Raw genomic sequence first — 25,489 nt, forward strand, 5'->3', positions numbered from 1 at the left:
CTGTACACACTGAGAAGACAAGGAGGGAGGCTGAGAGGAGATGGGGAAGCAGTGGAAAGGATAGAGAGGCGAGGAAAAAAGGGAGACAGAGTGGAGTGGAGACCAGGGCTGAAGGAGGCAGAGACAATGGAAAGGATGGAGGGAGAGGAAATGAAGAGAGTGTTATGGAAGTGGTTTGTGAAAGAGAAAGGTAGGGAGAAAAGAATGAACCTGTCATTAACACATAAAAAGATGTACTTGCTGCTGAGAGAAGATGTTCATTAGGCCACTGGACCCAACCAAAGAAAAAAGTCACACGACACATAAAGACAGCAGGAAACATCCTTTCAACCAAAGCCATTTTAAGGGTTTGAGTCACAGAAAGGGAATAGTTTGTAGCATTTATCATATGTTCATTCTTGACTGACACAAAGGTCAGTTTTAAAGTTGAGCGTTCTCACACACACACGTCCAGATAAAGTTCTGCTCCAATTAGAGCGCACCATTGTGAATAAAGTGAACAATCAGATTTTAAAAAAAAACTGCTTTACAAAGAAAGTTAATGGACTCTTAAAGTGGTTCTTTTGGTATCATTTGAAATAAAGATGACACTCAGAGGTATTATAATCACATATCTCTCAATATTATTACAGACTACAAATTCTGATGTCATTTTCTGGCAAGTACACCCTTAAATCCCCACTAATAAACTATGTTTTTTGAATACACAGAAGCTACAAGTTACATTTTTGTTTTACTTATTTTGGTCTGTTTCTTTGCCCAACATCAAAGTATTACAACAGAGCAGAATAAATCGTCACAGCCACCTCATTTTTGTTGTTAGGCAGTGTTCTTCATTGAAGGAACTCACGCCTCATCTCATTAACAAGAACGTTGAGTGTAGTTCACTATTCGCACTGAAATTCTGAGTGACCAAGAGGTGCTGAGCATTGTGTGCCCACATCCGATATGTAGCACCAAACATGAACCAGACATGGCTTTGGTATTATTAAGTAAGAGCTTGATCTGTTTTTGTTTTTTTTTCTGTGATGAGACTTCCTGTGTTTTCACAAAATGATTTTATTCTGAATATGTGCCGGAGAAGTGAATTAAGTATCTTGCAAAGCGCTTTAGCTCTTCCTGCTAAGCTTTCTTTAAAAAACAAAAACAGAGTCATAAATCATGATCATTTTAATTTACAGTCGAGCACATGCCTTTTTGCCCTTTCCTGTATATGATCTATCTTTATGATATTTATAAAACAAAAAAAAGTGTAATAGTATATAGTTTATGGTCTTAATTTGGGTAAAACTAGCAAGTTAATGATGTGATGTAGAAGAAGGGATATAAGCATCAGAGGCTCTAGAGAAATAAGAGAAGCTCGGTGCAGCTAAAAAAATAAAAATAAATGAACTGCAATACATTCACTTTTTGGACTGTGAACTTAGTTCAACATTTAATATTGTCAACTATGAACTAGTTAATTTTTATATGTGTGAACTGGACTATGAGCTAGCTATTTTTATTTTTGGGGGAAATTGTTCATTTTGTGACATCACAAAGGGCAGTAACCCTGAGTGTCACCCATAGCTAGGTGTTTTTCCTGTCCTCTGAGTCTGCCTTAGTTTCCACCATAAACAAATGGTTAAGGTGCAAGAAAACCCAAGCCACATCCCCGTCCTGTATGGTGCTGTCAAACATATCTCACCTGCATTTAAAGCTACAGACATAGAAACAGTCTGTTCTGAGCAGGGCTGAAATAGAGGGGTTTAAAGGCATGATCAAATATAGGATCAGAATGGATGTTTTGAGGATCTCTGAGACTTATTTAAACTTGTTGAGAAGGAGGATAATATGTGACCTTTAAACACAGCAGGCCTACTTTGTTAACAATAACGGAAATAATTTCAACTTGGATGGATTTGGACAGTGCTAGTTTTATATTTTCTTAAAAACTAATCAGATTAAAATGTACATATTAAATATTACACACCTCACTAGTATTATTTATTTTTCACAAAATAAAACATATTATTAATGATGTCTTATTTCTTTACCACTGTTTTCTATGCTTTAAGAGTGTTAAAATTGTTACCCAAATTAAAAGGTTTTCTCATACCATACCATGCTTATTTGTGATGCAACACTCATAGATACACAGCATATGAGTGATGTGCAAAATACAGCTTCTGTCTAATGGTACTACAGTGTTATTATTGGATGTTTGCTCGTCTTTGGTGCTTTGTAAGCTACAAGCTACAAGCTAATTAAAAAGTTTAGGCCAAATTTAATATTTTGAATTATCACCATTATTACCAGACGGAGTTTAAATCTTGTAGCATGTTGACTGTTGATTTATCACTGGTCAGTGTACTCTCTCACACTTCTAGCAGAAGTTGTATGAACACTGTGCCCTCGCTAACAACTTCAGCTACAGTAATTGCTGTCCTAACTATGAACCTACATACTGTACAAGCTTAAACTGAAATACGCAGAGATCCACTATTATCTGCATACTCAAACACAAACTCGAATGAGAATAATGTGGGAGAGAGATAGAGAGAAAGAGATGTTCTGCAAGGTGTCTCCAGAGGGATACGGATCAGCAGGAGAAATGTTAATGATTAATTAGATGTTAGACTTGCTGGTGATTAAAAACATGGAGGACTTCAGAGAGTCCCTGAGAATAGTATGCTGGCATCATTGACTCATCTATTTCTTCTCTCACTTACAGTACAGCACACACACACAAACACCCACGCACTTGCTGCCATTATGAGAGAAATGGGCTGCAAATTAAAACTCTCCTGTGTCTGTTAAAAATGTGAGCACAGAAAAAGAATGGAGAGAAAGAAAAGGGAGACACAGACAGTTTTGTGGTATTGGACTCGTTTAGGGTCGAAAGGTGATGCACTGTCATAGATGAAGAGAATCTGTTACATGCAGTTAGTGTGTTGTTTTGTTCAGTCTGACTTATGGGACTTCTTTTTTATTCATTTATTTCATTTAACCAGCAGTAAAAAAAAACTCATTGAGATCAAAAATCTCTTTTGCCTGGACAGGCAGCATCACAGGTAACAAAGTTTCCAGCAAACTAGCAGATCATACTTACATATATTATAAGACACATGTATAAGTAACACATTAATAGATCTGACAAAACAAAGAGAATTACTGCATTGTTTCACATTCTGTGTGCCACATCCCATTGATAGTTGCAGGGCCAGGGTCTGATTTGTCCAGCTGTAGCTTCTGAGGCACAGACACACAACGCTGGTTTACCACATTGTGCAACAGGCTACATGCTTTCACAGGAGGTGGGAGTGCACCTCGCTTCCTGTGCTTCATGGATTTCTGTGCCCCTCAGCAACTGTACAGTCCCTGATGTGTTACATCTCCATGTCACATAACAAGAGAATAATTTTCAGTTTACTTGCAACTTTGTTTTTGGTACAGTGGTTAAGGCATGTCATCTGTTAGTAGATATATGCTTTTGTTTCCCCTTTTTGATGTCAAACATGATCAAGATTAAAGATCAAAATAGTGAAACAATCTGATTTTATTAATCTCACTTCATAAACATAATTCAGTAAGTAGTTATTTTGGCACATTTCAGTTTCAGTGAGTTCGGCGAGTTTCAGTACTTTGTAGGTGGGCATTGTGACATAGAGTTTGCGGGATGGCCTGCACGTTTTCACCGCTGGTCTTGAGTTTGTGGCAGGGTCACACTGATTTTCTTACATCCTGGCGTGTGCGTAAAACAAAGTGTACATGACATTTTAGTAGGTGTCCACTGTTTCTACATGAGGCACCAGGTCTTTTTGTAATCGGTTCCAAGCAAAGGGTGCACAAAGTTAAACGCCTTTTTTCCCTGTTCAGTTCTGACCTTTGGAACAGACAGTAAAGAAACATCCTGATACTGTAGTTTACAAGTTCCAGTACTCTTCTGATGTAGGTCAGAAAATAGCAAGGAAGCAGACCTCATATTAAGTCTATGTTTGTTGACAAAGAAGAGCATCCAACTTGTGCATACAACAAACAGTGATGAGTGAGGGATTTCATATTCGTGATGAACCTCAAAGCAAAGTGTTATAGTGTCCAAAGCATGTAAGCTTTGAGAAGAACCCTGCATATACATCACCCTAGTCCAGCACAGACATAAAAGTGTCAGCAAACAGTCTCTTTTTGGACTCAATTGATTCTGAAATTAAAACCTAGTTTCACTTTCAACCTTTTTACCAACTGCTGAATATGAGGCGTAAGAAAGAGCGACTTATCAATAAAAATATTTAGGTGGTAGGTTGACACAGACTCGATCTGTGTACTCTGTCCCTGAGAAGTGAAGACTGAAGGCAGGTTTAGTTCAGACATACTTTACAGTGTTGATGTAACATCATTTCATTTGATGTCTGGAAGTTGTGGCCCAACTTATCTCTGACTCACCTAGAGTGAGCACCCATATTTATCGAACCAATGCATCATTAGTGCTTGAATCCACCTTTTCCTGTGATTCATTGTGTCTACAGAACAAAGGATTGATTTTAGACGCACCCACACATCAACCACAGGAACAGATTAGGCTGTATGTTAGAGTGAAGCCCATAGAGCACAACGTAGAAACAGCTACATGGTTGTTTAAGTGACGGATGGTCTCCAGTGACCACTGGCAGATGGGCCAATGATCCCCATCTCCTACTCTGCTAAATTGGGAACATGAAGTCTGTTCTCTAAATGACCTCCTCATCAGCAGGATGCACCCTGCAGTCACTCTTCTGTTCATGAAGACAAGAAGGATCTTTGAAATCATCACAGTGAGCATCATTCTCAGTCAGAGGCGGCTGAAACAAATACCACTAAAGTGCTAAATTGCCCCAGAGACTCAGGGAGAGAACACAACATCAAATTTACAAGGATATTTCTCTACTTTTCCTCTTTCTATGGCCTCTTCTATCCCCTCTTTTGTCGATTTATTCCCTCTGAATGGTTAAACATACTTTATTAGAGCAAATAGTGCTGGCTGGATTCCCCTCACTTTGTGACAAACGGTCAGGACGGGCTTAAATTATCGCGGATATAATATCAGAGACAATTTTTGATCAATAGTTGGTCATTCCTGGACTTCACTTTGGATCGTGCATGAGCAGATGTCAATGCTCTCCTGATCAATGACTGCAAATACAATCCACATCCTTGGCTTGTACAAACTGTGATGTGAAACTAAATTGCTGCTCTGTGTGTGCAAGGATTGCCTGTGAAAACGCTGATGCTGAGTTCCCTTCATGTGGCATGATAGGAGGCAATGGGAATGATTCCCATGGTAACAAGTCCCAAGCGCTCACAGCATCATACAATTCAAAATAGTGATAGCCAGTCACACATTACAAAATATATTATTTAGCTGCAGTCTTATGATAGGTCAGTTGCTACTGCTAAAAATGGCATTAAATTAAAGAAGAGTTATCTTGAAATGTTGCTGATATGAATCATCAGGGTTTGAAAGCTGTTCAGACTCTTCGGTGTTATTTAATGCCAAATTGTTCTGTGGATATTAAACTGGAAATAAAACATCTCAGACTTACTCCTTCAATACAAAAAAAACACTTGACTGTTTGTGAAGTTCAGTGCTGATTTAAATACATGCTGCCTGCAGCACATGATGTACCTTTTAAAGATGAGATTATATTTATGGAATTATTGAAAGTCTGGTCATGTCATGTTTTTGTTGCACAAATGTATTTGCACTCAGTGATCAACACAGGGACTTTTACTGACACTGTTTGAGCCTATAACAATTTGATTATGTTTACATGCAACTAAAGTGACACTTCTGCCAAAAAAGTCCGAAGATTGCTTGCTTTGTGACTCAGCCCTTTACTATTTTAACGAAGCTTGTGCAGTTATGACTGAAACACAACTTTTGTCTGATAATTTGGGAAGAAAGCCAAGAAGAACACAACTCTTTTCCCTTGTAGCTCAGTATTTTTAGATGAAAGAATGAAAAACAGAGGAAAAAATACAGGAGCAGATTGGAGAGAGTCTAATTTGTTCCCAGGAAAAACAGTTACATGTGCTCAGGTGCATAGAACAATGTGATGTTATTGTGCAGGAGTTGTATGCCGGTCACTAATAATTTACTCAAGGTATATTTGATCATAATCCACATTGTACCATTGTTCTTATGGTTTGTTTCTTGTTAAAAGCTGCATGTTGGACTCATAATGTTGTCCTGCTGCTTTTAGATGACTGTTGTGATTTATTTAACTTAAGGAAAAGCTTTTAGATTTACTTAATGTAATGCAGGGTAGGGGTTTTAGTGATGTGACCAGTTGTCAGAATATGTAGCTGCACATTTTGGTAAATCTGTGTTTGTCTGGTGATAAAATACTCTGCCATCTAGATATTCTCACTTCAACATCAACATATATTTTCACCAAAACTCTGCTAACTTGTGTATGTCATATTTCATTTGCATGGATCTGGGTACTAAACACCAATGCAACATGGCGTTTAACTTTAGAGAAGGGCCGCTTCATAGTGCTGCTTGTGCTGGTCTTTTCAATGCCATGGAAATGGAGCTTCTTCTTGTGTTCACGCCACTTGTGTTTGCACTATTTTTTCTCAAAGGGATTACTCTTCCTCTGCTCACTTGGTGCATTCTCTCTTCCCTTGACTTGAATAATGGATGTTCTCCTTCAGACTGACACCACACTGAATCCCTGTTCTCTGTCTGTTCGGTAGCAGAGAACAGAACGGTCTAGGTAATATCAGCAGAGAGGTGCACCCTCAAGGTGGGATGACTGTAGCCTTGACTTGTACTACCATCTCTCGGCCTGAACACCCCACATACAGATATGCACATCAATACATGCACACATATCAGACAGATGGTAGAAGCCCTGCTCTGACAAAGGCTTAAGCACACAGGGCACCTCCACTCTTAAAAGTCTCTTTGTTTCTCCTCGCACCATCTGTACCCATGCACACTAATGCTGCTCCAAACAAGGACATTGCCCTCCTTTTTTTCTCTCCATGTAATTAAAAGACAGCAGGAAGAGGGTTTGTTTCTGCCTCTGCCATATTATAAATCTTTTGGAAAGGCAAGGCTAATCATTTGATACGGCTGGCACAGTATAGCTGCTCCAGTTGAGGATAAAATGCTGGGACATGGCGGAGCAGAATACCTGAAAAGGTTTTAAGATTTTGTATTTGTGTGCTTGCGTCAGGCCATGAGTATACCTGAAAAGGAAGTGCCTTTTTTGTTACCCAGCAGCCAGCTTTCACCTCTTCTCTCCTGGTCTCTCAGAGGAGCAGTCATTTCTCTCCGTCAGTCAGTCAGTGTTTGGGGAAATGATAGTGGGTTTTGGAGAAAGAGCAGCTTTGTTTGGGCAGGAGCAAGCAAGAATAGCACTGTTTCCTTTCATCATCATCCTTTCACTGTCACCTCCTAGTGCTCCTCTTTCACCTTCTCTCCTTTAGTCCTTCCCTCACTCCTCAGTCCCTGTACTGCTCTTTTTCTTTCCTCCTATTCACTCCTTGCCTTGCCTGTCCCACCCACCCCCAGCACCGACTCCCCCCAACCTCTCTCTCTCCCTCTGTTTCCCCTCCCAGAATGAGCTAGCGTGTTATTAGCAAGGCAGCCAATGTGCCTGTCGGTGTGTGTTAGAGAGAGATAAGCACAGGTAGAGAGAGTTACATAAGCCTCTGTTGATTACTGTGGAGGAGAGGAAGGGCAGAGAAAGAGAGTGAGAAGAAGAGAGAGAGTGACAAATTGCTGTACCTTAGTAAGTACATTGTGCTCTAATGTTGCCTGTATGGCTGGCTGGGTGTTGATAAGTAGCCCAGGCTTCTTGGGCTGGTAGAAAGGACAGTCATTGGGTTGGACTCCCTGGACTGGTAGCTTGCTTCATAAATTGCAAGTTTTGTTTTGTTATAATGTTAAAGATGATGTGACAGCGGTGTAGTGGAAAAACATACAATACATTTTGAGCGTTATTTTTCATTATTCATTCATTTTCATTTTGTCTTCTAGATAGACACTTTGACAATATTTAAGGGTAGGGTTGGTAACATTCTACATATTTCTTGGTTTGCAAAAAGTTTAAGAAAAAGATTCAACATCTGTTCCTACTGACAAGTGTGCTCTGACATAGACATCTATTGTTGTCTAAATTTTAAACTAAATATACTAAAATTCAGAAAATGTACTTTTTTTAAATGTAAACCTGGGAATTTCTTTTGGTCCACCAAACCAGTGTTCATCCACAGCAAATAGTGAAAGCCACATTGCATTGTTTACATGATAGAGATAGAGAGAGGGGGGGGGGGGGATGGCATGCAGGACAAGCTGCCCTTTCACCAACCAATCACACTTGGAAAATGTAATAAAGCTGTTTGAGCATTGTGCTGTTACTCACTTTATCTGACACCTACCCTGCAGCTGTGGTTCAGGCATGACAGTAAATAAATAATCATCTCGTGGTTGATGGTCTTGACTGCTTGAGGAAGTCATCAATATTAATTTCTGTCCGTTTCATTAACACCTAAAATCCCCTCACTGGAGCTTTAAATTATAACAAGTCATGTTTGTACAAAGGCATGTGCTCTTATCTGCACTTGATAAATGGTGATTTCCACACACACACACACACACACACACACACACAAAGGAATAGTTAGGAAAAATAAGAAGTATTGGGATCAACTACTACCTCACCTCTCTTGTTTCGTTTCAGTGATGCTGAAAACATTCAAGGACAAGAGGAGCTGGTGCTCACTTAAGAAATGTCTGCACACAAAAAAAAACAATCTCTGACACATACATACAGAAAAACACACACTAAACAGTATATATACAACTCTACATCAGTTACAGTGACCATAATTAAAGATGACCACGCACACCTCTACTCCTTATTCTCAAAAGCACCACTTCAGCTTATCACTTGAGTGTGTGGGTGCATGTGTACCTTTGCTTACATGTTGTTTGTCCCGTGCCTTCATCTGTATGCCAAGCATTTGTCCAGGGGCCCTCCAGCCAGAACCAGCTTAGGAACAGCTCAAGGCCAAACAAGTATCAGGATTAAAGGACAAATACAGTCCTCTCTTCTCCTCTCTTGTCTCAGAGGAGGAAGTGAATGAGCAATGCTCTCCTTCTCCTTCACTACCACTGAGGTGCCCTTGAGCAAGAATCTTGGCATTGTTAAGTGCCTTATAGCAATAACTGTTGGTATATTGGGCCAAAAGAATATTTTGGATGTGCCCTATTGCTCAGTTAATTTTAAAATCCCAAAACTACAACTGTCAGTTAGCAATAAAAATCAGCTTCAGCTTAAGCAAAAATATGTCCCCCCCTCAAGACACAGTAATGAACAGCATTTTAACTCAAATGTAGAACATATATGACAACTACAGTAATGAATGGGAAAAACTTCATGACAGCAATGGCTGTTGTTTGCTCGGCCCTATTAGGATTGTTATTTGTCTGCTTCTGACAAGCTTAGTCTGTCAGGGGAGAGGGAGCCAGAGAGGAAAAAAAAAAGGAATCATTTACACTGAATAGGAGTTAATGAGATCCTCGAAAAGGCAAAAAGAAAACGCTGTGGTTCAGAGAGTGTGTGTGGTCAGTTAAGACTGTGAAGTGACATTTTTCCTTTGTGAGATTCAAAGTCATAACGTCTTTGATTACACGACAAACAAAACGTCAATTCTCACTGAAAATAAACACATTTCATAAAAAGCAGCAGACTGATTCAGACTGTGGTCACATGGGTTTTATGTCCCTACTGCACCCAAAAGTTGTTTACTGCTGCAGAAGAACACGGATCAGCACAGTTTAGAGTAAATTAGATCCTTTTTGCAATGTTGACAGCTAAGAAAAGATTTCCAGTATTTGAAAGAAGCGAGGAAATTGCAGAGAAAGTGCAAATGAGCTACTTATTCCCTCTAAGTTACCAAAAAAAAAAAGAAGTAAAACTACAGTGTTAGTACTGCAATTGAAATTTATGGGTCTGACTTTCAGGAAGAAATGTGTATTATATAATCTGCACATCCAATCTTCAAACATTTTCATGAAATACCAACATTTAGACCAGAAATTCCCTGGTTTTAAAGTCAAATGCTGGGCCATAAATGAGACAGCAGACATTTTTCAACAATGTTTGGCTTTCAAAAAAGGAGAATTTTATTTTGTAGCCTTGCTAAAAAAGTAAATAACCTTGTGCTGCCAGTGTCCTGGAGAGAAAGGGAGAACAAAAGGGGGGATGAGTCGGTCAAGGTGTTTGTGGGAAATAAGAATTCAGGAGAGCGAGCTACATGAGACAAGCCAACAGGAAGTGTAAAAAAGAAATGGGCAGAGGGATGGCATGTACAAAAATGTGGAATAACAATAGGGGGGTTTTTATATGTGAGAAGGAGAGTGCACACAATAATGCTCAAACACAAAATTCCCCTCTTTCTCGCTGCCTCTCTTTTATTCAGTCTCAGTCACACAGACATGCTTGTGTGCACACAGTATTATGTAAATAGTCTCTTCGGCAGAGTGCTGCTGTCACTGAGCGAGCATCCTCTGGGCCATCCAGGCTGCCTCATTAAAATAAGGCACAGTATCCATTAATAGATACCGATGTGCACGTTCACACACACATACACAAGCACACACGCACATATTTGTAAATAAAAAATAAGTCAGTAACACACACAGAGCATTCACAGACACCAATAAAGGACCTCCCAGGAAGCACAACTCTAAATGTTTCTCTCAGGTGGCATTCAAAAAATGTCTCCAAGGAAACAGCTCAAATGTCACAGAACAATGCATGAGGAGTGTGTGTGTGTGTGTGTGTGTGTCTGACTGACTGTGACTGGAGCTAGCATGAGGGAAGGACAGACTGTGAAGCTTTAAACAGAGGACCAAAGCCACAATTCACCAGTTTCTACAACAGGACATAGCAGTCAAAGAGCATTATGTTTAAATTGTGTAAAGATGATAATTAATAAAGTGTCCTCACTTACAGTATGTAAGGGGAATTTATAAGAATGACAACATGAAACAAAGTGGCACCGAAATGATAATTCTATCCGTATTATGTTTATGTTTTGGTTTATTCTATTATTTAAGTAAAACAGATTTATTCCTATACCATTTATGCCCTCTCAATACTGATACCTAAACTATTAGATGGTCAATACCAAGTTCCCCTGCGATTTAAGCATCCAAAAATACAACCCAAAAAATAAAAAATACAACACACAATAGCTAGCACACTGGTTTGTGATTGACAGACTACAATGTATCTGAAACCAAATGATTTCAGGGGGCTAATTGTTCATGGGTCTGTCGACAATAAGAGATACAGAATCTTTGAAAAATAATGAACGGCTGATTCCAGTACTTGTATCAGTAAAGGAAAACTCTAATAAAAACTGTTGCTGCTAAGTGCTACAGTCTTAAAGGTACTTTGGACCTGAAATAGTGAAACACATTGAAACAAATGAGCACCATACAAATGTAATGAGCATGACAGTTGTTTTTAAACCCTGTGAAGTAAAAGGAGCCTGTGTTTGTTTATGATCTGCTGGCCCCGCAGGTGGCTCCCGAGGTGTGGGCTTCATCCGCTTTGATAAGAGGATAGAGGCGGAAGAGGCCATCAAGGGCCTGAATGGACAGAAGCCATCAGGTGCCGCTGAGCCCATCACCGTCAAGTTCGCCAACAACCCCAGCCAGAAGACCAGCCAAGCCCTCTTGTCACAACTCTACCAGTCCCCCAACCGCCGATACCCGGGCCCTCTCCACCACCAGGCTCAGAGGTTCAGGTGAGTGATGGGACGGGCAAAGCAATGGTTACTGAGGAGGAAGTGGTGTAGAGACATCATAGGGAGGTAGAGGGTTCAGGTTGTTTTGTCAAAGCTTGGAGATTATTATTTGCCATTTGATATTAAACAGTGTAGTGTGTAGTTGATTCAGAGTTTTCCAACCTTGGGAGCTGACTTGAATTCATTTGATGACCCCAACAAGAATCCTTAATGAAGCAAATTGAATTTCTGCAGACTCCCAGTCATAAGTACATAAAGACGTGCAATAAAAAACAACACGTTCTTTGATTAATAGTAAAAAGGTGAAGGTTGTGAACGTAAAACATTTGGTAAGAAGTTGACTACAACTCCTAAAGTGCATTTTGCAGAGTTTAAGATTTTATGATTTACTCCAGCAGACAGAAGCTAAAGATTATGCTTTTGGGAAAAAATGATGTTACAATCAACTTAAACAAATTAGCATTTGAATTTCGTTTAATACTTTGGAGCCAGTTTAACCATTATGCAGCCATGACAACCTATTGTTCATAACTTCAAAAACAAAGTATTGTGCATCAGTTTTAGTTCTAGTTAAAGACTCTGGATGTGTTTTCCTTCAGGGTAACAGTGGCATGAGAAAAGTGACCAAATAAATCACGTTTTCTTTAAAAAATATGTTCAATCACTGGTCAGTACAAACACCAATAGCATTACTACCCAGAGCCTGCGGCTCCTCTCACTGCTTAGCTCCAGTCCAGAACATTATGATGTAACAAAATGAAACCCAAAGTGACCCAGATATAATGAGAATTACAATAAGAAAGCAGACACTGGGGCCATCTGCTCAAAAGGTTGGAATCTCCAATTTAAGGATTTCAAGTGAGGAATAATGGAAAGCAAGTATGGTGTATTCAACATCAAAAGCAACAATTTCAAAGTAAAATGGATAATCAACAGGTATAACGACAACAGGTATGACTTTAAATGGTGCCAGAGTACTTTAGAAAGATTTTTGAAAAACTTGATGTTTTGATCTTCCAGTGTGTTTGGTAATATGTAAGGTCAAAGAATACTATTATTGTTGACATGAAAGATGTAATGTCCTTAATCAACAACTCAATAGTAATTATTCTTGATTTAGGTGACCGTAAATTCAAAAAAGAGAACACCTTTTTTCCTAACTACAAGCCTGATTTGGAAAACATTTGCACCAAATGCAATTCCACTGTTCGAACAGGGGATGTAACGCCTACACAATTGGAGCATGAGTCACAGCCATGTCTGTGTACAAACAATGATACAACTTTTCTCATCTGAACATTGATTTCAGCAAACACATCCCCCTTCTGAACAAACAGATGTTAGGTGTGCACCTGGTGCAGGTGTCAATACAGCAGACCGTGTGAGTGCTCTGTGTGGGTCCACCCAGATCAGAAAGGAACTGTTCAGAAGAGACTGTGGGGTTCTGTCGTTCACAAATATGTATTTCCCTTCATTTCATCATGCTGCCATTAAGCCAAAAACATCCCAGAATATTCCCTGTGTGCCTGGGCAAAAACATGGATTTAGATTAAGATATTATAAAGTTTTATCAAACAAAGGACATTATAAAATATTAATCACATATTTTGCTTGATACAGGTATGGAGGAACTGAACCATTATAATGAACTTCTGTTTGTCCTGCTCACTTTAAAAACAGGTCCAGTATGGATAAACATTTGTAGGATGTACAAGACATAATCAGTGTTAAATACTGCACTAGTTCCACCCATAAAAGACTAAAGTCTTAAATCCAGTGAACAAAGAGCAAATACAAACAAATGATGACCTATTTCATTTAAGGATTTGTGGTTTTAACCTCATTTCAATGTAATTAAATCTTGCACTTGTGAAATATCTTCAGCTTTCTTAGCTCACTTTGAAAACAAGCTTTTTGCCCAGGTCTGAAATCTCTACTGTAAGCTTTCATTGAACATCATATACAGTAAGTGTCTTACATACTGTATATGGCATCCCACCTGGTCATATCCTGTCACTCACTAATGACACAAACTATCTGTTTTCTTAAAATAAATGTAACATTGACACCTACAGAGTTCATGTTACCTTTCACCTCAACTACAAAAAAAACAGGACAAAAAACAGGGGATCATATAATACTGTGTTCTATCATCCAATCTAACAAGAGTGTTTCAGAATAGCAGACAGAATATGTGCTTATACAATTTCCTTTCTCTTTCAATAACGCTAAGCCGGTCGTGCTGTTTACTCTCCATCAAAGTCGGAGCTTGGAAGGTATTTTTCTTGTGGAGCGGCTTCCCTGGTGTGACACCTGAGCGATGTAGCGTGGCTGTGTGTCTGTGATACGCCAAGCCAATTTACAGGCTCGGCAGGAGAGCTGTCGCTTCTCATCACAACTCACAACCACAGGACTCTTCCTCACTGTGTCCCCATGCTCCTGCTCTCTGCTTCCAAGCCCTCAACTAAAACCTCGACACTTTCAAAGTTAAAAATGTGCTCGATGTGCACAGTTTCCTTTCTTTGAATCCTTTAAGGACAACACTGCAGACAAGCTATTTTAGCCTGAAACAACACATGATTCAGCCAAAACTTGATTTATTGTTTGTACTGTCTTTGACAAGATTCATTAAATTGAAAGCTAAAATATAGATTTTTACTGTTAATAAAAAATAGTAATAAATGAATGACTGAAACTAAATGAAATGTGATTTAGAGCTGAAAACAAAACATTGTCCGTAAATCGTACCCTCAAGCTTGTTTAATATGTGTTACCAGGTTGCTGGTGCTTATCTGTAAAGTTGGCTAAAAAATGGATAGAGCAGAAAACACTACAATCCTGCAGCAGTTACAACACCTATCCTGTGTCACTAATTGACATGGGCCGTCTGTTACACAAGTGAACGTGTAATGTGCTTATTTGGTCCCTCTCCAAGACAGCAAACATAATCGACTCCAGTACACTACAGGAAGACCTTGATCCTGGCTCGTTTCCAGTCCTCTGTCGTTAACTAATGATACTAATTAGCAAATTAGCTCTATTATGTCCAGGGCAGGAGACAATTTTAATTGAAAAGATTTTTGTTTAAAAAACGAGGAGACAAAAACGCCCCTTCCTCTATTACCTTGCATTGAGCGAAACACAAAAGCCCTATTGTTTATATGGAGCTTGGAGAGGCGGTGTGAAAAGCTGGAGTGTTTGTGTGGTGAGCGTGCATCAGTGTGCATTCATACATGTGTGAAAGAGAGAGAGAGACAGAGAGAAAGTGAGTGAGAGAGAGTTAGCAGCAGGTTGTTTTGTTAAGACCCATCGGCCCGGCGGCCAGCAGATGTCTTTTCGTGCTTCCGGGCCTGGAGCGCCTGTCCTCTGAGCACCCTCTCAAATTGACTCATTTACCCACAAAGCAGCCTGCTTGTTCCCCTCAAATGTAATGGGCTAATTATAGCTTTAATGCTTCTAGTATTCCTTTTGCTACTATTTCATTGTTTTAAGGCTGCATTCTCAGTTTGTTAATGTTAAGAGAGAAAAGTGAAACAATGTGTGCACAATTTGAACACAGTCATTAAGTAAGGCTTTTAAAAGTGTGAAGAGTGAAACAGTTACATGAACTCGTTTAGTTGATTTGGTGATCACAGTGTGCGTATTCTAACTTTAGTTAAAGGTTCTAAACATTGGAATACTAATTCAATATTTGTATTAAAAATAACACAAATGAGAGCAATTTGTGAGCAGGTACTTTAAAAATACACAAGTTATTATAGTTCTAGTTTAACTTAATATTAAACAGGATATCTTACTAATCAATTTCCATGGGTCCTGGAGTTTAACTGTCCCTGATTAAAAGAGTGCTGATGTATTCTCTCTAACATGCAGGGTGTATTTATTGAGAAATGATAAATATAATAAAAATAATTGTTATTGTTCAAGTTTTCAAGCATTTTATTCAATGCAGTCATAATAATGAAGCTGTGTGTAAATCAAGAAATGAATAGTGGTGCATGTAAATAGTGTAATTGTAGAATAGTTACCTGTATTATGTTGAGGTAAAAAAATCAAATATAGTATAAACATTATTTAAAACTTGAAGGGTCACTCAAAGGTTTCAGTAAGTTCAGTAAGTTATGTCGCAAGAAAGCAGATGTTGTTGTTTTTATTGGAAAAGACAAAGAGGAACAACCCTGATGGTCGTGTCAAAGTCACACAGTCTGTAGTGTTTTCAAGAGGAACGAGGCGTCACTGGCCAGCTGTTGCTCAATAAGCCGTGGCCTCTGTCCATTAGGCCAGAGGAGTTAATAAGACATGGGACAGGCCAGACCCAAGTGACAAATGAAGGTCATTGAGTCACCGAGCACACTGCATCCATCCAAGAGGGCCAACATTTCATACAGCCCACAGGTTTCTGAGGCCTCACAGACACACACAACTTCTACTTGCTTAATAAACAGCACACACACTAACACGCAAACTGGATTATCTTGGCAGACTGTAAGGGCTATAGCTCCCATTAAACTAAAACTAGAATATTTCTCAAACCTAACCCCTTTTAACAAAGGAAACCTTCTTACTAACACTCAGCCATTCCACCTTTCCTGATAGCATTCACTTCATGGCTAGTTTTACCTTCACTTGTTCTTTTGTTGGTCCACCTCATAGAAAGAACATTAATCATCATCGTGTCTCTCACTCACCATCATTCAAATGCCAAACCATTACACTGACAGAACTCTGGATCATTTCCAGTCACCTCAGTTGTTCTCTCGATTGAGTTAATACCAATAATTGACAAAAGTTTATGAAGCAAGATTTTTTAGTAACCTCCATCTCCTTATAAACCATCAATGTGCCGGCATGAATTGTATGAATAACCCCATGCAATTCCCTGCATGTAAAATAAGTTGATGATTTGCCTTAGAGTTGCACTATGGATAGCATAGCATACCTATAGAGCTATGCTATGCTATGGTCTCGCCCAGTCACCATAAGTGTTCTGTATGTGACTGTAAAACTGAAATGTGACCAGTCCACTGCTGTAGGCTTGTGTAACTGTTCAACAGTATCAATTAGAGAAACATCAATGTGCCTGTAACACTCTGCTCCAGCAATAGCTAGTGCAGGGTAAAACGAAAGCCTCTGAAGTAGAACAGCAGGGGCTGACCAAACAAGTTCTGACCATACTGATGGTACTGTAGCTTCATTAAGTGATGATAGCATTTTGTGGTGGGGCTCCTCAGTGTAATGGGCCAACTATAGATGGGTTTGTTTGTTCTTGAGTGAGGAGGACCATGCAGTTCCTACAGGGACTTAACATTAGTTCCATTGAGTGAGTCGACCATCTGCCCACCATTAACCCCAGAACCCTCCTTCTCTTTACAGGCTGGACAATTTGCTTAATATGGCCTATGGCGTAAAGAGGTAATTAAAAACTTCACCCAATGCCAGATGTCCATGTTGACTCAATGATTTTTCAATATCCTTTTATATGTTCTTTTTTTAGTTTATGTTTCCTTGTATTTTTGCCGTCACTTTGCGTTTAACAATTCGTTCAAGGTCAACTGCATTTTTGGTTCTTTGGTTTGTTTTGTTTTTCCACGTAAGCTTGAGTTGGTTTTAAATCCCTATTGCAACTAGTAATGGTGTAAGCAAAAGAAAACACAAACGATCAGTCTTCTTTTCAGTGGTGATGAATTTACTTTGTTTTGATTATGACAAGTGCTGGTGTTGTTTGAATTGTTTTGGGTTGTTTCTGTGAACTGAATGGATTTTTTTCTCTGGTGTAAAACTCCTAATTTCTAGGTGTCTTTTTTTTTTTCTTTCTTTAACCGGATTCAGGTTCTCCTGCCTGTCACTGTCACTCTACAGCCTTAGCTTGGGAACAGTATTTCTTGAGCAGCGACACTTAAATTGTCACTGTGATTTAAGGGTATTTCCTCACTACACCAATGGAATAAATCCCCCTACATCCACTATCAACAACACACACACACACACACACACACACACACACACACACACACACACACACACACACACACACACACACACACACACAAACTTGGATTTGTTAGATTTACATCTGGGCATTGGACACCATGACTAAACTATAGATTGCCGTAATTTCTTCGCAGTAGTCGAGATACTGTATTGTTCAGGAAGGACAAGGGATAAGGCTGGATGAACCTGGATCCCTGCTGGAAACAGGGAACGCTGTTTCACTGCAGACAGCTCCAGCTTTGCTCGGCACTGCTCTGCTCGAATTCCTTCCTTTCGCCTCCATGTTTCATTTTGCTTTCTTGCTACCATAGGTGTTACATAAGCAAGAGCAGCAGCCACTGTGGTGATAGATGTTTCATGTGCTGACGGTGGCATCTTGCATGTTGCAAGCACAGGGGGCACCATCTTAAGGCGGCTTAGTAACTCAAACAGAAAACAAGTATTAGCTTGAAAGAAATGTTCTCGAAGAAGGTTTCTCGAAATAGCTGCAATTTTCAAATGCAGGAATCAAGAATGTAATTTCAGGTTAAACTCTTCATCTCTACTAAACTCTGTGCCCTCACTCAGAGTCTTTACATAACTCTCTAAGGATTGTCGAGCTTATCATCAAGTTAGAAGTGCTCCTCAGTGATTAAGGTAAGCTTTTGAAAGTCAACAGAAGAAAGGTGTTAAGAGCTGGCTGGAGCTGGTTGGCTTTACAAAGGACAGAACAGATATCTGGTCAGCTACACTGTTGCCATGCAACCCCTGGGCTCATCTGTAACATTGGTTAGTGTTGGGTCCCGCTCTGATGGGTACTCTCGCATGCACTTTCACACACATGCACTCACAGACACACAAGGGGACAGGTACATTATCTCCACATCCTTGCAGTAGCAGTGTAAGTGAGACCCCAAACCAGCACCCTCCTGCTATCATACAAACCCTCTGACACACTTCAAGCTTTTTGAATCACTTTAAAAAAAAAATCAAGACAGGAGATGCCTGAATAGATAGATAGATACTTCATTGATCCCAAGGGAAATTCAAAGCATCCAGTAGCAGGTTACAAAGACGTACATGACATGAAGCATTTGTTACAAATTAACCACAAAACTCACGCCCCCCTCCCATACATATATATATTAACCCGAAAAAAATATTTAAGAATACGCTAGATGAATCAATTTTTTTAACAATGTTTAAAAAGAAGAAAATTATCAAAAAACAGACATTAAATAACAAATAAGCTACGCTTGTTAAGATTCCTCCTAATAGTTAAAGAAAATATTCAAACCATACATTGAGGCCAGAAATACATAAGACAAAGGGTTTGCAGCCTTTTATAGATCATTTTTAAAATGCTCAAACCCTGTGGTGATAATGAAAATGTCTTTGTGTCTCAGTAATATCAATGTATTTCCCTACAATCCATATTATCTTCATTGCACTGATAGTTATTATATCTTGTACTACTAAAATACTTAAAGCATTTAATTAAAAAAGTCTAATTGGTGGAGAGAACCCATATTGTCAATTAAGGCACCACCCTACTGTAGGTTCTTCTGTAAGGGTCCACAGTAACTGCAGTGGCCAGGAGCAAACTCTACATGGCCAAAGTCATGCAGGAAGGTCGTAGTGATTGCCAGCCATATATAGTCGCTGGAGAGAGACGGGTGGGGGCCGTGAGCAGCAAGCAGTACTATCGATCAGTGCCACGAGCTCTGGAATAGAACAGAATAGAACACCCTGCAGACTGCGGGAAGAGTGGGAGGAATACTCTTTGTACCTTAATGCCACTGGGCTGTAAAGTGCTTCCATTTTCCATTTAGTTTGCTCCCTCTTCCCTCCCTCCCTTCACCTTAAGAAGGCAGCATTCTCTGAGACAGCTGCAGCAAAGCGGAAATCTCAATTAAAGCATACTCAATAATGCCTATAGTCTTTTCTTGGAGAGAGGTGGCATAAAAAATGAACCTTTTTATCTCATTTACCTTTGATTTAAAAGTGGGGATAGTTTTTTCTCGTTTTCCTTGGAGCGGAAAGGCAATTAAGGGAAGTCAACTAAAGATTCAAATCTCTTGCATCACAGGAAAAAGGAGAGGATTTTGAGGCAAATGAGAGGAGATATAGCAGGCTGGTGTATGATCTTTGATGGAATTCTAGCAACAGTTTAATTTAACAACTTCCTGCAATTTAGCTTCTAAAGGAGCCACTCAAGGACACAAAGACATAACCTTCGCCTGCATCTCATTCAGCTGAAATATAGCCCAGCATGCCGCTCTGTCGTCAGTCCTGATTGGAGTCCTTTCAGAATTGAGGAGCAAAGAGGCGTTTTATACCGAGCTTTGCAGAAACACATAGAAATTTGTGCATTCAAACAATATCAAACATTCACACTAAACATCCATACATGCACATCTTATTACCTTAGTTATGCAGATCAGTTTCTGTAATTTGATTGGTAACTCTTTACAGCTAACAGTTTTATTCTGGTTATTAAATGGCTGTAGACTGTAGAGAGTTATGAAGTAAGAGCCAAGGTGGAGTGTAGATTTGAAGGGTGTCCGTTGCTCTCAAAAACTAAGATGGAGTTAGGTTTTTCACTGGTTTATGGCCATTTCATGTACACTTGTGGCAGACAATAAGTTCCACTGAATTACTTAATCTATTTAATAAACTCGCCCCTCTCTCTCTCTGTCTGTTCACTCTCCCTCCATTTCCCCCCCACCCGGCCTCTCCTCTCAGGTTCTCCCCTATTACTATCGACAGCATGACCAGCCTGGTGGGCATGAACATCCCCGGGCACACGGGCACCGGTTGGTGCATCTTCGTATACAACTTGTCCCCAGATTCAGACGAGAGCGTCCTCTGGCAGCTCTTCGGGCCCTTCGGTGCAGTCAACAACGTCAAGGTTATCCGCGACTTCAACACCAACAAGTGCAAAGGCTTTGGCTTCGTCACCATGACGAATTACGATGAGGCGGCAATGGCCATCGCCAGTCTCAATGGCTACAGGTTGGGCGACCGCGTCTTGCAAGTCTCCTTCAAGACTAACAAGACACACAAGTCCTGAACTCTAGCAGGTAGAAGCAGTTGCCCCGCGACCTTGTCTGCTCCAAAATTGCCCCGAACCCCCCCCAACCCCTTCCACCTCCACCTCAACCCATCCCTTAGCCCCTTCAGTCACAACCACTACCACCCTACTACAGCCATCGAACGCAGCAAACTCAAACTCCAACCAGAACACAAAGCAACCGACAAACCATCAAACAAATTGAACTAGAAATGGCTTATATTATAACTTTGGACCTATAAGCCAATGTTGCCTAAGTATTACAAAAATGAAATGATGAAAATGTTGATGAGTTTTTGGAAGCTCCTGTGATAATGCAGGCTTCTCTTTGTTGTATATTCTTTCTGTTTGTTGTGATTGTTCAAATGATTTTTCTCTTCTGTGTAAACAGTAGCAAATCCCCATATCCCCTTATTTCAGAGAAGAGAATGTCCTTTTTAGATTGAAACCTTTTCTCTGTCTTGATTCAGGATTAGTTTTTCTTTCGTAAATCCGGATCCACTGTCGTTAGTATTATATAAACCTCCCTGTTGGTGTTAGGGAGGGGGCTCTTTTTTAAAATTGGTGAACCACTCATTCATTTTTAGTGTGTATTTAAATCTTCCCCTTATCAATTATAAATGGGAATCCACAGTTCCAGTAACTCTAATGTCGAAAAAAAAAAGAAAATTTCTAGCATTGTTTTTGTTTTGTATCACAAACAAAACATAATGTCTTTCCTCACAGGGGTTCAAGGAGATGGGGCGAGGGAGGGGATGGGTTAGCTTTCCTGATGACATGTTCAGTAATTTAAGAAAAAAAAATATCACTGTTGCCAAAGAGAAGATCTCTTTGCTTGAAAAAAAAAATGCGTTTAGAAAAAGATAAAAATAAAGAGAAAGAACATCTATTTTTATAAATGATAATTAAAATAATAATTATTGAAGAATTTTTACAAGAATCTGGATTTGAAAAAAGAGAAAAATATTTTGACTGGCTAACTAGGGGGGGCCGGGGCGGGAGGGAGGGGGCACCACCTTGTCTTGTTGTTATGCCGTGGTACTTTATAGGATCAAAGGTCGTTCGTTTTTTGGGAAATCCAAGATGGCAGCGATTTTGTAGATGGAAGGTTTTGTGAAAAGGGATGCAAACCGAGGCAGGTGATTTTGGTAATTTTTCACATATGTACTAGTGCGTAATTATTCAACAGCGATACCCAAAAGGGAAGGGAGAGGGGTCTTTCTGAGGCCTAACCATCCTTATAGTCCAGAGCCCAAAGCAAGAAGAACCTTTGTCCACTCGTTTTCCTGTTTTTGTCATCAATCAAAATGGGATCTCAGTAAATAGATATATACACATCTATCCATTTAGAGAGCATACTATACATTATCAATATCATTTTCTTCGCTCTACGTTTGTGAACTTACATTTGAAAAGAACTTCCTTTTAGCGATCAACAGTAGGTGCTATACTACATTATTCACATATCTTAAATATTCAAGTTTGTTGTTCTATGTGTTGTTTAAAGAAAAAAAAATACTTCGATGTTGGCATTGACTTGAGCTGCTGTTCTTTGTTTAATATTTGTTTATTGTTGGCTCAAAAATCTGGTGAGACTATTTGTTTGCTGAACAACCAGATTATTGAATTTGGGCCTTGTAAGAATCACTGAACAAACTTTAATTTTGTATTTTTCTGTTTGGCTTGCTGACTTTTAGGTTACTTGCTGAGCGTGAAACGTTTGTCAAAACTCAATGATGATTAGCTAGTTACGTTAGTCTAGATATTTGTTTCCTTAAAAAGGATCGATGACAACTGTGTCTTTCTTTGCTGTGTACAAATAGATGATATATATATACATATATAGTCTACATTTGTTTTACAATATCTACTGTACTATATGAGTTGTCACTGTTCTTTTGTTTGAGCTTGTCTTTTTCATATGACAACTTATTATGAAGTGGTGGTTCAGTTACTTAGAAAAACTTGTGAGGAAACTGTTCAATTGTTGTCATGTTGCTTGTGGAGAAAAAAAAGATTTGGATTAACTTTCAGTTAACTGCCGCGGCAAAAGAAACCGAACAAAAGCTTAGAATATACCTGTATTGGTTTGTTTACTTATTTATATTTTATACTATTTATGTTTCTATTTATTTATATTTATTCTATATTTATGAATTAATTATGTTTTCTGTGTATTTATGTATTTGTTTGTTTCATTGTCTGTGTATTTGCGTGATTCTGGTACAGGGAGGGGGCGTTTCTGAGCAAAAGGGAACAAAGCGACTAGTGGAGAGGCTCTTCCAGTAGTCCACTGCACTGAGAGAACTTTTAGTACGTTTGTGCTTTGTACCAATATATCAAAATGACAATATAAAAAACCTAAAAGTCAAGAAAACTGAAAAAAATGTCTGGAGGGTTGGGGGACGCTCTTCCCTTATTACTAGAAACAGTTACTCGCTATGCATAACCTAGTTAATAGTTCAATTTGCTATTGCTTTTTTCTTGTCTTGTTAAAATGAAATCTTTAGATCTTTTTCAATAAAGTTTAGTCTTAATAGAATGTTATAAACAGTCGTTCTGGTTCAATATAACCTGTGATAAGTTTGTGTAGTTCTAAAAAGCCACTCCGTCCACACCCTCCCTCCACTTACTACCGCTTTGTGATGAAACCTTATGCAAAAATGTGGGTCTGAAAGCATAGTTTTTCAGTTTCCAGTGAAACATTTTATATAACATTCAGCTCTTGGAGGCTTGGGCAGATATTCGTTTGAAAAAGGAGCAAATGCCCATTGTCGTTTGAGGGTCATTCATTGCACTGGACTAAATCTATCAAAATCACCTAAGAGTCAACACTTATTTTTAAGAAAAATATTCATCATGTTTTCAAATGACATACCAACAAATCTTTAAAAAAAAAAAAAAAAGAAGAAGAAATTGTTACCATTGCACACCAACTGTTCTTTACAGCAGTTGTTGCTATACTTAAAGAAGTACTCTGGAGGTATGAAATGAATTGTACTGATTCTATATTTTATATACTCTAATATGAAATATATTATATATTTTGAAAGGTGAACGGTAAGGGAATGGTTCCAGAAGTATAAATATACAGAATTGGATTTTTTTGTTGTTTGTTGTTAAGACTTGAAAACATGAAGGAGGTGTGTGAAGAGCATTTGAAACACTCAGACGCATGCTCGCATAAGTACATACTCCTCTCTCACACCTCAGTCATCTGACAGACCGGGTCATCGTTTAATCATCATTATTAACCAGTCATTATCTGCGCCATCCAATCACATCGTTTTCTGACTTCATAACGGCAACAAATCAACCAAAACGGCCACCTGTACATCCACCAACCAGACCCCGTCATGCTCCCCACCGCCGTCGGGAGCTTGAATTATGCAACGACCCCAGTAGAATGTTCTGATGTGTGAACTTATTTCCTACTCTGTGTGACTTTTGAACTCTTACGATGTGTGCCTGTGTTCAGCCTAGACCCTGTGTGCACAAGTGTATGCGTGAGTGTGTAAGGGCATGTGTGCATGTTTGTATGCATGTTTCTTTATGTAACAGTGTGCGTTTGTCCCCATATATTTGTTAGTGGGAAATACATCCAGGTGTGCGTATGTGCAGATAACACATATGTTAAATGTTTGTAATTATGTGTGTGTGATTGTGCATTTGGGCCTGTTTAGTGCACATATATACAAATGTATGAGTGTGTCTCCCTGAGTGAATGTGGCAGAGCAAGCAGGTGTGGTTGTTGAAGTGATGTGTGTGTGTGTGTGTGTGTGTGTGTGTGTGTGTGTGTGTGTGTGTGTGTGTGCGTGCGTGAAAGTGTGTGCATGTCAGGGTGTTTGAAACATGGGGCTGCGTCACCTCGCTCTTTGCCCAACCCCTATGGCTCACACCATCCCCTGTAGCGCCTTATAGTGGCAGCCTGCCAGTAGGAACAACGCAGCCAGTAGTGGAGGAGGGAAGGTGAACAGAGGAACTCGGCTCTTCTTGTCAGTTTTCATTTTTTCCTCCTGAGACGTGTTTGTTTACTATCTGAAAAATCTATAAACGAAATCTTTAAAGACAAAAAAGACGAAAAAATGTTCACGGGGCCCCATGACCGCGGCTCTCTCTACTCTCTCCTGCTTATGTTATTACTTAACAATTATCAATGATGATTATTATGATTATTATTGCTATTATTCTTAGTATTCTTATTCTTATTATTAATCCAATTACTGCGATGAATGACTTCATGTTATCCTTGCTAGTTTAGGTCATTTCTGAAACTGGAAACAAAAATAAAAATCTTGCTGTAAATGTTTGTTTTTTCTTTTTCATAAAACTGTTGTGTTTGAATTATTTGTACTTTTGAATGTTGGGACAATAAAATGAGGTGTTAAGAGCTTGGAGGTTTCTTGTCATAACGGATAAGACATTCTTCTTTACTCTATCATTCTGTTCTGTTTTTGTGAAATAAGGAAAATCAACAAATAATAGACAAACCATGTTTGTACTTAACAGGAGCACCTGATATAATGCATTTTCACCATTGTGAAACAGAAAATTCTATTCATTTAATCAATAATTTACAAGTCTCTGAGGGGGAAAACTGATATTGATAACTCCAGATCTAGAAAATGTATTATTATTTAGAAAATGTAAGATGTA

General features: G+C 39.1%; 1 protein-coding gene across 11 annotated transcripts in view; it reads left to right on the forward strand.

Moving 5' to 3' along the window:
- elavl4 (ELAV like neuron-specific RNA binding protein 4) overlaps positions 1-25,226 on the forward strand; it is a 74,252-nt gene extending 49,026 nt beyond the window's left edge. For 6 of the 11 annotated variants that reach the window (XM_065955892.1, XM_065955898.1, XM_065955894.1 and 3 more), the window contains 3 exons: positions 11,555-11,790; positions 17,164-17,202; positions 20,506-25,226. In XM_065955892.1, the coding sequence (XP_065811964.1) occupies positions 11,555-11,790; positions 17,164-17,202; positions 20,506-20,833 (603 nt within the window). In that variant the 3' untranslated portion in view covers positions 20,834-25,226. The remainder of the gene's footprint in view (positions 1-11,554; positions 11,791-17,163; positions 17,203-20,505) is intronic. The other 5 variants (XM_020638970.2, XM_020638974.3, XM_020638972.2 and 2 more) reach the window with 3 other exon arrangements.
- Positions 25,227-25,489: the final 263 nt, after the last annotated feature.

The sequence above is a fragment of the Labrus bergylta genome, chromosome 6 (genome assembly GCF_963930695.1).
Source record: "Labrus bergylta chromosome 6, fLabBer1.1, whole genome shotgun sequence".
Taxonomy (NCBI): Eukaryota; Metazoa; Chordata; class Actinopteri; order Labriformes; family Labridae; genus Labrus; species Labrus bergylta.